The sequence below is a fragment of the Gallus gallus genome, chromosome 4 (genome assembly GCF_016699485.2).
Source record: "Gallus gallus isolate bGalGal1 chromosome 4, bGalGal1.mat.broiler.GRCg7b, whole genome shotgun sequence".
Taxonomy (NCBI): domain Eukaryota; kingdom Metazoa; phylum Chordata; class Aves; order Galliformes; family Phasianidae; genus Gallus; species Gallus gallus.
The window spans coordinates 49,444,161-49,457,474 of NC_052535.1; the positions used below are offsets into that span (position 1 = coordinate 49,444,161).

General features: G+C 42.0%; 1 protein-coding gene across 4 annotated transcripts; it reads left to right on the top strand.

The window, feature by feature from the left end:
- The first annotated feature begins 241 nt into the window (after positions 1-241).
- Positions 242-12,444, top strand: NUP54 (nucleoporin 54). 4 transcript variants are annotated; one of them, XM_015276423.4, is made up of 13 exons: positions 242-352; positions 716-877; positions 3,068-3,151; positions 3,278-3,421; positions 4,090-4,319; positions 7,206-7,393; positions 7,994-8,190; positions 9,296-9,350; positions 9,669-9,762; positions 10,270-10,377; positions 10,721-10,840; positions 11,240-11,350; positions 11,675-12,444. In XM_015276423.4, the coding sequence occupies exons 1-13, from the start codon at positions 301-303 to the stop codon at positions 11,801-11,803; spliced, it is 1,674 nt and encodes a 557-aa protein (XP_015131909.1). In that variant the 5' UTR covers positions 242-300; the 3' UTR covers positions 11,804-12,444. The 4 variants fall into 4 exon arrangements, 3 of the variants coding, with proteins under 3 accessions (XP_015131909.1, XP_015131910.1, XP_046796765.1); XR_003074921.3 differs by lacking the exon at positions 11,675-12,444 and having other exon boundaries at positions 10,708-10,840; XM_015276424.4 differs by lacking the exon at positions 716-877.
- Positions 12,445-13,314: the final 870 nt, after the last annotated feature.

The window sequence follows — 13,314 nt, forward strand, 5'->3', positions numbered from 1 at the left end:
CTCGCTGCCAGCGGAAGTCCTCTCCGAGCTTCCCTCTCGGTTAACAAGCGAGAAAGTTCTAAGAGAACGTTCGCGCTTCAGACGGCGAAATGCCTACGGCGGGGGAGCCGCTCCGACGGCCTCCCTCCGCACCCCCACTCGCAGTAGTACTGCCGGGCCGCCTGGCGGCGCACGACGGCGCAGACGGGGCGCGGCGGCCCGCCCCACCCGGAAGCGCTGTGGGGATGGGGCCGGAAGCGCCGCCCGTTTGTTCCCGGCGGTAAGGGCTGCGGGCACGCCTCCCGCCGCTGCGGCCCCCTCATGGCCTTCAACTTCGGGACGGCGGCGGGCGCCGGGGCCTCCAACCCCAGCGGTGAGTGCGGGGCCTCCGGGTGGGGATGGAGGGGCGCGGCGGCCGCTGAGGGAGGGGCGGTGGAGGCGCGGCTGTGAGTGCGGCTGGAGCGAGCCCCGGCGGCGTGCTGCTGGGCGTCCCTGGGCTTCCTGTGCCCTTCGGCTCCGGAACAGCGTCCCAGTAGTAACGTGGGGAGAACGGGGTTAAACCTTGCTTTGAGCTGCTTAGTAATTCGTGCTCGGTGCCAATTAATACCTTACTCTCGTTATTAACTACGTCTGCCTCGTGTCTGGTGCCTAAACAGTATATCGGCTGTTACTTCTGAACCTGCCTTTCTCCCAGAACTAACGCTGCCTTGCTCTCTTTCTGCTTCATGCTTGTCAGGATTTGGTGGGCTTGAAACCACAAACTCCACCGCCGGTGGGTTTAATTTTGGGGGTTTCGGATTAGCTGCTAATCCCGCAGTGAATTTTAATATTGGGAATTTCGGTGTTTCTACTACCTCAACTCCACCATTCAATTTTGGTAACAGTCTGGCAAGTGCAGGTAGATATTGTACAAATACTTGTTCTGTAATAAATGTTAACAGCAGAGGTCCAAGAATTGCATTCCTGACTCAGAATCAGTGCTGAACTTCTTTCATATCCAATGAAGACTGGAGGCAAAAGCTCTGGAAGTGGAATGAGGTAGAGCCATGTAATTGTAAGGGATTTTTTTTCCTACTAAATTCTCCAGAAATAGCTGTTAAGGAAGAATGACCACGTGCCTGATTAGACACTGAACTGGAGGTGAATCGTGGTACCCTGCTAGCCTTATCCAGTCCAAAATTGAGTCTTGATCACACAACAGAAACGAAACACTGGTTCTGCCTTTAGGGCTGGGCCATCAGAACTATTGCAGAGCTGGTCCTTAATGCCTCATTTCCTCACGTGAGATTCTTGGACTGCTGCAGTCATGGTTTTCATCCTCCCCATGTCTCCTCATCGGCCTTCCGTTGGTTACCATGAATGTGCCGCACTTCAGTTGTTTCTGTGGAGAAACAAATTTTATACGATCAGCATAAAAATGAATGGCCCTCACTGTTACCTGCATTCCTAAAACTGTTCTGCCTCTTGACGTGGTGCGCGTCCCAGCAAAGTGATTCTCTGGGAGGGTTTTGTCCAGCATGATGCGCGCTGACTGCTTGTTGAGAAAACCCTATGTGGCCCCGTGTAGGCTCATCAATTCTGAGTGACCAGCTGATAAATTTCAAGTTAAGTCTTTTCCATTTTGTTAAAAAAAACTATACGGATTTCTCATGCTTTTTCCGATATAGAGTTATCCCTTGCTTCTCGTTGCTGCTGCTCGTATAGGAGTTATATTCATTCCATGGCATCCTCGCTCCCTCTGTTAGAATACTCTTTCCTGTTCTGTGAGCTCAAGGGATCTGGTTTGGTTTTTAATTTGGTATGAATGCTACTGGGCTGTATTTCTTGAGCTGAATTGTAACCAATCCAGGAGAGCTTGGATACATTATTTCGTTTAGTAGTTTGCACTTTTAGAGCCTTCTCTAAGAAAGGATGTTAAATAGATTTGTATCCACATCTATCTAAACATTGTGTCATCTGACAGTATTCCTGCTAGGGTTGCTCACTTGCTGATAGGACTCAAACCTGAAAGTTTCAGGGAGCAGCTCTTATATTTAGTTGTGTTGTTTGCTGAATTAAAATAAAGTGTGGCTGCACGTCAGCCTTGTTTTGAGCTCTTTATTTTGTGTGTATATACAGGGCGGTAAGTGCAGGAACTCTAAACATATTTTTGCTATTGCCATGTGAATGAGCACAGGTAGCATTGCTTTGTTTTGATGCATTCTATGTACTGGACCGTCTATCTCCATTTGAACATATGTAAAAATCTGTCAGAAACATGGAGGATTTGAAACACGGGGCTATTCAAGTGTCCTCATGCTGCACATTGGGTGAGATGGTGCATTAGCAAAGAGTCTGTGAAGAGACGGTGTGGTCAGAAGGACAAACGCAAAGACTCTGGGAGGCATGGTGGAGCTTTGGGCCTGTGCTTGGGTTTCCCCCTGCTTGCCAGCAGCTGGATTTCCTGAAAACCTGTGGGAAGCCAGTAAGTTTAGTGTGTTCTCCTCTGGATAACAGTTGAACCTCAAAGTGAGAGTTGCTGGGGAAGCTTTTAGGTGATGGGAAGAGTAGCCTTGGGGGAAAAAGACTTTGCAGTATTTTACTTGTACAAAAATCATTGCTCTGACAGCAATTTTGTGTAGGCACAGTGATTGTGTGCACCCTGGCCTCAGAGTTGAGTTGCTTCTCTTTTTGCTCTTAAGACTTTATAAATGTCAGAAAAGCTCATGAAACGTGATTGCTTATTAAATGCTTAGCAGCAACATTGATTTTTAGGAATACTTCCAACCAATCTAAGAAATACTATTGCAAGTTGTGTTTGCCACAAGTAAGAGGGCATTTGTTACTGCTGCTGTTACTTTGTTTACTGCTGCTTTGCATTCTTGACGTACTGTGGATGTATTGGCTTTCTGGTTTGTGTTTTCTTCCATCCCCCTGGATAATGAACTTGGTCCCCATGGTCAGTGTCAACCACATGCTTGTAAAATAACACATAAAGCATCTGTCTGCATCTCATAACACCCATTGAAGCGTGCAGTTACCTGTCATCTTGGGCACAGCTGGCACTCACAGCACACAGCCTGCCTTACCTGCAAACTTTGTTCATTAGGTGCGTTTGGAGGATTTGGGACAACCACTACCACTGCAGCACCAGCATTTAGTTTTTCTGCTCCCACCAATACAGGCACCACCGGTAAGAGCACAAATCTGAAAGTATTCTTAGAATGAAGTGTAGCATTAGCCCTTCATGATAATTAATGTTTTGCAGCTCACATGTACTTTTATCCTGTTCTCAATAATTCTTTGCTTATTTTCCCAGGACTCTTTGGTGCTACCCAGAACAAAGGCTTTGGATTTGGTACTAGTTTTGGGACAGGCACTGGTACTGGCTTGGGTACTGGGTTGGGAACTGGGTTAGGCTTTGGAGGCTTCGGTACCCAGCAGCAGCAGCAGCAGCAGACCTGTAAGTACAGCCTTCTCTTCATTTGTGCTTTGGTTGCCAAAGAAAAAGGGTAAGAGAGCAACTGGAGCTTGAGTGGTGAGACTGAAGTGAATAATCTAAGGAGCCTGTTACACTTGAACTTAGGCTGCATGGAGGCTTCTCAGAAATTTGCCTTTTGAAATACTTATGTTTGCAGCCCTTGCCCTTTTCTTAAATGAGCTCAGACAGGTTTCTGGTGGCAGTATTTGCCACTTAGAGTTAGTGGTGGTAGAGACAATGTCAGCAGTCATGGCCTTGTTAGAAGGAGGAGGGAAACTGTTCAATTTAAACAAATTTAAGTTGGATAATGAATGGCTGCAGGCTCTGAGCCCACTGAATTTATAACAGCAAAGCTACCTTTTGCATTAAGATATTCAAGGTACCAGACCATGCCGTGAGTGAATGTATTTATGTCATTTAAATAGGAAAGAGTAAGTCTCTTAACTCACCCACGGGAACTTCTTTTACTGATGAAGTTTGGGTGTAAAAAGACACTTTCATAAAGCACTGACGCTGATTTACATTTTTGTGTGTTTATTTTGATTCTGAAAATGTGAGAAGTGATGTCAATGATACTCAGACAGCACGTCTTAGCAGGCAAGCCTATCTATGTTGGTAAAGGAGTTTATTTGTTTCTCCATCCAATGCAGCATTAGGAGGCGGTTTGTTCAGCCAGCCTGCTCAGACACCTGCCCAGTCAAACCAGCTCATCAATACTGCCAGTGCTCTCTCAGCTCCGACACTCTTGGGAGATGAGAGAGATGCCATCTTGGCAAAATGGAACCAGCTGCAGGCCTTCTGGGGAACAGGGAAGGGGTACTTCAGCAATAACATTGCTCCAGTGGAGTTCACGCAGGAAAACCCATTTTGCAGATTTAAGGTATGAATTATTCACCTGCTCACAGACAGCTCAGAAGTGGTTATTCTGCTTGTTGATTCTTTGTCTAAGTATCTCACGAATATTAAATTAATTTTATTTCTGCAAAGAGTAATATGAAAGAGCATTTTTCCAGGTAATGTTTGCACTTCTGAAGCATGTTTTAATATAAAGAGGTGTGAAGGTGTAGAGGTGCTACAAGTCCAGATATTGCTGAAATTCTAGATAGGAAGTGCATTTGAGGCTCACAAACCGTTCAATGATTATGAAACTCACCTCTTCTATGATAGCATTTAGATTAGCATGTGTAGATCAGATCTCCAGAAATTAATTTTAACATGCATTTGTTTAGGTTACAGTATTACAGAAACTATTTAAAATAATCTTCACATCTGAAGGAAACTTTCAGTATCTGGAATAGGAACTTCAGCGTGTTTGGGTTTTTTTTTGTTACCTCCTTTATTAAAACTGGCTAAGAGCCTGGTCTGTGCACACTATCTTAAATGTATCAGCTTTGTATATCAGCCTTAAATATATTAGCCTGCAGATCTTAATCCTCCACAAATCTTGTGCCTGCTGACTTTCTTGCTAAGCTTTCTTGCTAAGCTTTGGACTTGTGGATTTGGGTCAGGCCGGGCATGGTGATTCTCTCCTTTCCCAAGGCGATCCCTTGAAGGGCAAACTTTCTAGCCTGCATGTAGGTTAATGCTCAGTTTTGGTACTCGTACCGTGACAGTGTAATAAAATCTTTGTGTCAACTCAGTGTATGCGTAACAACCATTTGGTTTCTCATGCGTTACCTTTTTAGCTGTTATCTTGAGCATTTTGATGATGGTGCACATGAAAGCCTACTTTCTTGGAAGTTGTCACCTAAAGCAGCTTTAAAGCTTTATGGGTTTTCAAAGAACAGCGAAGTATAAATTATCTGGTACAAAACTGGTGATCTTGGAGTTCTGTGTTCTAAAATAAGTAAGTTCTCATTTCAGGTTAGACATGGGGTGCCACGTACTACGTTTACTGTTGCGATGTGAGAATGGGCAATGCCATTGTGAACTCCCATGCCTAACGTGAAACGCTGAGAAATCAGTTGTCTGCTGGCCACGGCAGATGCCTACAAAAAAGCAGTTAAGTTGTTAGCATAGGCATTGGAGCAAAGCATCATAAGCTCCTTTGGCTTATCACCTCTGTAAGCATCAGGCATCTAACAGGAGTGAAGTGTTGCCAGAAGGGTTCCATAGGTGCTGAGGAGTCCATTTGTGCACAATTCCTGTTTTAGAACAAATGAGAGGCATATGGGACCTAACCAAGAAAAGGGCGCTTTTAAGGTATGGAATAAAGGTTATCATTTGAACAACCATGCCAAAGTAAAAACAAAACAAGCAAACAAAAAACCCGCCAGCCTGAAAATATTTAATTTTGTAGAGAAATCCTGAAAAGGGATCTTTATTTTTTAAACAGACCTATTGGAGGAGTGGTGTATATGTAGTCTTAGTACGAGTTTGCGTAGTAAAACTTGGTACTACTTAGTACTTTACCTTGGTGTATAATAGGCTTTAGTCTTTCTTGTGTTACTGAGTCTTTCCCCACAGTGTGGGCTTCGTTCAGAACTAAGGAAACAAAAGGGATGTTTTTGTTTGTTTGTTTGTTTATTTTAAAGTAGGTGATAGTATGTTTTTCTTTGGAGGTAGCAGAAGGAATAGATGGCTTACATCAGGGACAAATGCAGCTCCAGTAACGTGGAGGTCCCTCCTTTAAAAACATGAGATTTTTGTCCCTATTGTTCTGAATTGTTCCTTAGCTGTGACTGTTGTGCTCCCTAACACAACAGCCCAGCCAAAGGAGGCCGGTTCTGCAAGGCTCACCCTTGTGGGAAATAACCCCCTGCAGACAGAGACCAGGCTTTGGCACACATCCCCAACTTGTTTCTCTCTTCAGCTGGACTTGCACATGGGGAAAGACACAAGTCATCCATGTGCAGTGATAAGGCCTTAAAAAACACCCTTTGTCCAACATGTCACCATCAGTAGGTTGGTGCAGTGATCCTTAGGCAAGATGAGATGAAACGTGCCTACTCTGTTTTCCTTTACAGTGAGTAATCAGGGTCTTCCATACAAGTGATGAGGAGTTAATTTTGGAGCCAACAGGATTTACTTTTTTTTAATGGGGAGACTACACTAGTACTTAACACAGGTAGCAGAAAGGATTCTTGTATTAGTCTGTGACATTGGATTAAAACATCTAACCTTACTACAGCTTTATCACAGCTTTGTAACTGCATAAAGATAGGGTTACATTTTACAAGCAAGTGTGCAAACCCCTGACAATTAACAACATAAGGAAAACTGGCTACCCTAAATTCTTGTCTGATAACCTACTTAATGCATATATTAGCTAATAGAAATATTTCATCTTTCTGTTTTGACTTATACTGCCAGGCAAATTGGGTCAATGGGATTAGAAATGTTAAGAAATCCATGAAGATTTGTGGTTGGCTTATCTTTCAGTTAGGCTATGTCAGTAACTATTTCTTAGTTAGACATCTGGAAATGTAATGTAAAGCTTTTCTAGAATTCTCTAGTGAATTTTCATGAAGTTGGCATCTCCCAGTCCATAGTTCTGGTTTACTGCAGATGAGGAATGGATGCTTAGAAACATTTTTCTTGAAAATTCTGGGTTTTGTTTTTTCTTTTTTGAAAGATACTCTGCTGGTGGCCTTGTGAGGGTACTTATATAGGGGGATTGATATTATGCCTTTGCATCTCTAAATATGTTGTGACTTGCATTTGGAACCACTTGAGGGGTTTATCTTGGTTTAGTCCCTCCCCTCCATGCCACATGATGTGTTTTGCTGGGTAATGTATCCCTGGCTTTTTGTTTGTTCATTTGCAGGCTGTGGGTTACAGTTTAATGCCCAACAACAAAGATGAAGATGGCCTGGTGGTCTTGGTCTTCAACAGAAAAGAAGCAGATATTCGAAGCCAGCAGCAGCAGCTCGTAGAATCACTACATAAAATTCTGGGAGGAAACCAGACCCTTACTGTCAACGTAGAAGGTGTTAAAACGATGCCAGATGACCAGTATGTGAACTTGACACACTTTGGCTTTTTCTTTGGGGTCGCACATTATAAAAAGGGATGGCACCTAATCTGCTTACCAAGTAGTAGTGGTTCTGTCTTCCACTCTTACTGATTGATTTTTAGCTCTGTTTAACTTTGTCTCATTTCTTCTTGTTTTACTTAAGGCATTAAGACCATTTATCTTTCCAGTGTACGCTGCTTGTTTTTATGGAGAGTGCAGCTGAGAACCCTCAGCTCAGTTCAGGAAATAGGCTTTTCAGATGACACTGACATTTCTGCTTGTTACTTTGCTACCATTTCTTGTTTTTTTTAAAAGACCAAAGCTTTTGCATTACTCTTAATGCAGTACTAGTATTACTGTGTGGTATGGCTGTTAAAACTGGGGGTACCATACTTTTGTAGGCTATTTACAGTGCTTGTAGGTTATTTTCTGCTGCGCTGTGTTAAGCCCTAGATTTACTGGGACTTGATATCTCAGTTAGATAAAGTTAGTTAGCCATCAGCTGGGAAAAGCAGTAGCTTCAATTCAGGTTTGTTCTCCACTGAGTTAGCCTCTGTACGCCGTTTCTTTGTCTCACAGTTTGTGTTTGTCTTGCTCAGGACAGAAGTGATCATTTATGTCGTTGAGCGTTCACCCAATGGCACTTCAAGGAGAGTTCCAGCAACCACCCTCTACGCCCACTTTGAACAAGCCAACATAAAGTCATCCCTGCAGCAGCTGGGGGTCAGCTTCTCCATGGCCAGAACGGAGCTCTCCCCAGCCCAAGTCAAACAGCTCCTTCAAAATCCCCCTGCTGGTATGTGGTCTGGGGCTCCTCTGGGGCACAGTCAGGCTTCTGTCAGGTGCTTATTGGTTCTCTGGGAAAAGTGTGAGTGTCAGCCCACTGGAAAACACTGTTCAAAGCTGTCAGTGTTTTGAAGGCATTCTGATGTGCTGACGTGTTCTAATTACAAGCTAGCTTAGCTGCTGAAGTGCAGCCTAGTCTGCTAAGACAGTTGTGCAAAACCTTAATTTATCAGTAGTATGCCACACAGCAGCAGACTATATGCGATTTGGCCATTGTCAGTTACTTTGATTTGTCTGATGGAGGTTGTTTTGTGGCGGTGTTTGTTTTAAAAAGCTATATGTCAGAATAATCATGTCCCTTTTTTGCTTCCTTGGTTGTTGGCTTTTTTTTTTTTTGAGTGAGGAAGGTGGGTGTCTCTTAGCCTGTATCTGTATATTACATGGCTGCAGATGGTAAATGAACAGCTGTATTTTAGCTTGCTGCTCAAGATAATCTTAGTATATGCTCCATATTTAGGAAATATGTGTGGCACTTGCAGTGATCTTCTTGTGGTGGGTAGGGAAAGCAGTGCAGTACGTGCCAGGTACTGTGTAGTAAGTTCACTAAGACCAATGTCGAAACACAGCAGAAGTTGTTATACCTGGATTGCAAGAATTTGGGCAGAACAGCCAAGCTGCAGTAAGGAGATGAGCAGCAGAGTTTCATTGCTGCAGCACTAAGGAATAGGGGCAGTGTATTGCAAGGTGGTCTTTACCATTGGATGTGTGTCGTAAGGACTGTGCAATGGTGGTGGGGCACAGTTTGTTAGTCTGCATTTGCAGAAATAATAAATAATTTTTCTTGTTTAAGCGTGGACTGTCTGCTTGGATCAATTGTTGATCATTACTTCCCTGCCCTTTAAGGCCAGCAGGAGTGTGCCTTTTGGTGCATAGCCCAAGACCATGCTACCCTTGTTTGATTAAGCTTTAGTTTGTACAACCATCATTAAGCATCCTTCTTGGGGTTTGTGTATTTCCTAATATCTTACCTGTTTAACAGCTGTAAGATAACGTTCTCTACATTACTAGGGACAGATCTGAATAGATAAAAAACCTTTTCTCTTTTTTTTTTTAAGGTGTCGATCCTATTATATGGGAACAAGCCAAAGTTGATAATCCTGATCCTGACAAGTAAGTCTAATAGTCTATGTGACTATTATAAAAGTACCTGGAAATGGGGGAGTAAAGCAAAATATTGTGTAGTAATAACTGCCAAGAAACCCTTTATAGGACAACTTGGTCTAGTGTTGATATAATTTGAAGAAATGAGGTTAAATAGAAATGCCTGCCCTAATCCCTTTACCCATTTAGGTGCTTAAAGAGGAGTCAGGATGAAGATCTTTCTTTTGATTTATTTTTTAATCTTAATTTATCAAAAGCCAAGATCACTTGCAGTCATTAATTATTTTTTATGACACGTGTTTGTATTAAATATTTATTTTCTTGTAGGCTTATTCCTGTGCCCATGGTGGGTTTCAAAGAACTGTTGAGAAGATTGAAGGTCCAAGATCAGATGACCAAACAGCATCAAACTCGCTTAGATGTAAGTTTTCTTAGTTTTAGTTTTATCATGATTATTTGCTCTTGCTACTGCTGAAGGATTTGTTATAAAATGGGCATTTCTCCTGTATGCTAAAAACTGAAGGTGGAACCACATGCACTGGACTGTGATGACTTCTTTTTTTTCACCTCACTATTCCATAATATATTACTTAATTGTATATTTTGGCCAGAAGTATGTTTTGGGTTTCGGTTTTTCAGGCTCAAGTTTGCTGTGTTGTTATAGGCTAAATCAAACTTGGATTTTTCAAAATGGCTGAATTAAGTTGCATTGACTCAGACTCTTAATTTGGACGCCCATATTTTTCATGCCTTCTGGAAATCCCACTTGCAGCAGTGGCCCAGCAAAAAGCTTACTGAAAGCATCTTCAGCAACTGAAGGTCTTTGCAAAACTCAGTACTATTTTCAACCTCCTGGTTTCAAATTAGGACTAATGTGCTCTGTTATCAGAAACTTTTACAACTGCAAACTAATTTATATCCTCCGCAGATAATATCAGAAGATATCAGTGAGCTGCAGAAAAACCAGACTACAACTATGGCAAAAATTGCACAGTACAAAAGGAAGCTGATGGCTCTTTCTCACAGAACGTTACAGGTAACACGCACATTGTTAAGTGACTCATTCTGACAACCAGTTAGGTGCCAGAAAGCAAACCAAGAGGGGATGGGATCCCAGATGACCTGTGCAGTCATGTGCATGGCCACTACTGAAAATGAAACTCTGACTTCCTGTAAACTGAATTAACATGCAGAGCTGTGAGGAAGAGCTTGCTCAGAAGCCATGGGACCACTGTGAAGTCTTAGAGCAGCAGCAGGAATGACAGAATAAATCTCATGAGCAAGTTGTCGGGGGAAGAACAGAAAGAGGGAAGGGTGGACTGGTAGGGAAAGAGATGAGCAAAGTATTCTCTAACAAACCTCAAAGGCTTCTTTTGCAGGTGTTAATAAAACAAGAGATCCAAAGGAAAAGTGGCTATGCCATTCAAGCAGATGAAGAACAGCTTCGTGTACAGTTAGATATAATTCAGTGTGAACTTAATGCACCCACACAGTTCAGGGTGAGTAGTTGAAAGATTTTTGCCCAGAACTTTACCGCTAACCCTGTTCTTTTCCTCTGCAAATCAAGTTTTCCAAACCGTGCATGTGCATTTACTGTGGGAAGTTCGTAGAAGAGAAGTCCAGCAGTATTATTAGAGCATTGTGTTTTCTGCTGCATGACCGGTAGGTATTTCGGTATTTTTAAATTCTTTAAAAGTAGTTGTGTTGCTTGCTCTTTACATGCCTTCCACAAAAAAAAAAAAGTGAGTTATAAGCAGTAAAGGTTCCTGCCCTGTTGCCTTGGAGTGATGCACGCTGGAGCTCTGACAGATGTAAGGGGCCCTTAAAGATCATTTCCAACTCTCTAAGGATTCTGTGTAAATGAGTAGTGTTTCAGACTCTCTATTCTCCTTTCACAGGGCAGACTGAATGAGCTCATGTCCCAAATCAGGATGCAAAACCACTTTGGAGCAGTGAGGGCTGAAGAGCGTTATTACATAGATTCAGACCTCTTAAGGGAAATAAAGCAAGTATGTATTACCTGGTTGACTGCTGAAATGCTCTCCATTTCATAATTTAAGCCAGCTAGGCAATAATCTGGGAGAAGGATTTAGAATTTTGGGGCTTTTGTTTGATGATAAACTCCTTTTTGCTGTTTTCAACTGCGACGTCTCAAGGTTGTATAAAGCTAGAATTCAGCAGTTAGTGCTTGAAACTGTTGGTTTTTTCTTCTTAAAGTATTTGTGCTGCATTTTTCAATGTGCTAAGGCTTCTAGATATGACTACTTTGAGAAATCTGTCTTAAAATCTGTGCAGTTAAACGACACTCACTCTGGTTTTTAAACTACCTGCAGCATCTGAAGCAGCAGCAAGAAGGCCTGAGTCACCTAATTAGCATTATAAAGGATGACTTGGAGGACATCAAACTGATAGAGCATGAGTTGAATGAGAGCCTTCCCATGAGAGGAGGTTTCTTCAGTTGACCTGCAGGATGCTGCTGGGCTCACGTGGAATGTTATTCGAGTTTATGGTTCACCTTCCAAGGCCAAAACTGGTGAGGTAAAATAAAACGTGCATCTTTCAGGAGCAATGGTGTATTGGCTGTTATTTTTTTTAGAATTTGCAAAGCCTCTTCTAAGCTTTTGAATTTGACCTTTGGAAGGTTTATATTTTGTAAAGCTGTATATGCTTTAAAAAAAGAAGGAAAACTGAATCTGTTCAGATACTGTTTTACTATAAAACAATATGTACTATTGTACATTTTTTTTTTCTTTAATTACAGCATAATTGTCTTAGAAATGCTGTGCTGAGGGAATTGTTCCACTTGTGACTTGGTTTGTGGAAGCTTAGCTAGCTGCTTCCATGTTTTTGTCAGAACAGCTGAGTAACGTTATGTAAAGAGCTCATCTAAATCTTTACAGAAATGTCTGAACTATGTTGGTCTCTGTAATGCTGGTAGTTTTCTGGGGTGTTTCCAGGGTCTGCCCTTCCTTTGGACTGTTTACATATGTGAATTTTACAGTGCTTTTCTGCCCCTCAGCTAAAAACAAAGTGTCTAGATGTTGTCTTCTTTTTTTTTTATTTTGAATTTCTGGAGAATAATAAATTCAGTCTGACTTTGTAATAACTGTGCATGATGTTGGCTCCTTTTCAGCTACGTCAGTAAAGCTGTGAAGCTTCCAGCAAATCCAGGTTAATGCATTTCACCTCCTCTAGGCACTGCATGTAACAAGCTATTCAATTTGATGCCACAGCACTCCTTAGCAGCTTCAGTCACCATACTAAAATACAAGCTCACACCTCTTAGATCCTACCTGGTACCAAGTACTGCACAGTGATATTAGAGGCACTGGAGAACCACCTTTTCCATCCTCAAGTTGCCTCAGGTCACAGAAAATAACAAAGATACATAATTCCCTGAAGGAGAAGGTTGTACAGTACATTTAGAACTCCTCTTAGAGACAGATGTTTGTTCATTAGCCCAAGAAGTTGATTACAAAGGGGGGTAGTTAGTATCAAAAGGGTACCCTCAGCAGATTTAAGAGCCGTGTGGGAGAGACTGTTTTGCACATATGAGTGATGGTAGTTTATTTTTTCTATCTATTGCTCCACTGCATATTTTTAGTAGATTGTAGATATTACTGAAGCAAAGGAACAATGGAAAAAATAGATGTTGTCACAGTAATAGTACTGTTTCTAGCAGAACTGAAAAGCTAGAGAAGGCATGATGAACAGCCCAGAACAAGGCATCTAGAAAAAAGTTTATTATTAAGGAAGACTGCTCTAGCAATTGCTACTCAGTAAAGCAGTGTGCCTCCAAGAAATACCTTTAATTTTACTCAACTTGAATAGACTTGTAGAATTTCATGACATGCATCGATGAGAGAAATTAACTTGCCTCTCCCCTTGAGCAGAGTTTTCTATTTATAACACAGTTCCTTTTAAAATGCAGTCATAATTGAAGTACAGCTTATCTATTTTACCATTACCTTAC

Bases quoted from the DNA above. Each gene is read 5' to 3' on its own strand.
- NUP54 (XM_015276423.4), top strand. From the start codon at position 301: ATGGCCTTCAACTTCGGGACGGCGGCGGGCGCCGGGGCCTCCAACCCC. The intron at 7,394-7,993 runs GTATGTGAACTT...TGTCTTGCTCAG, and splicing joins AAAACGATGCCAGATGACCA to GACAGAAGTGATCATTTATG. The intron at 10,841-11,239 runs GTGAGTAGTTGA...CTCCTTTCACAG, and splicing joins ATGCACCCACACAGTTCAGG to GGCAGACTGAATGAGCTCAT.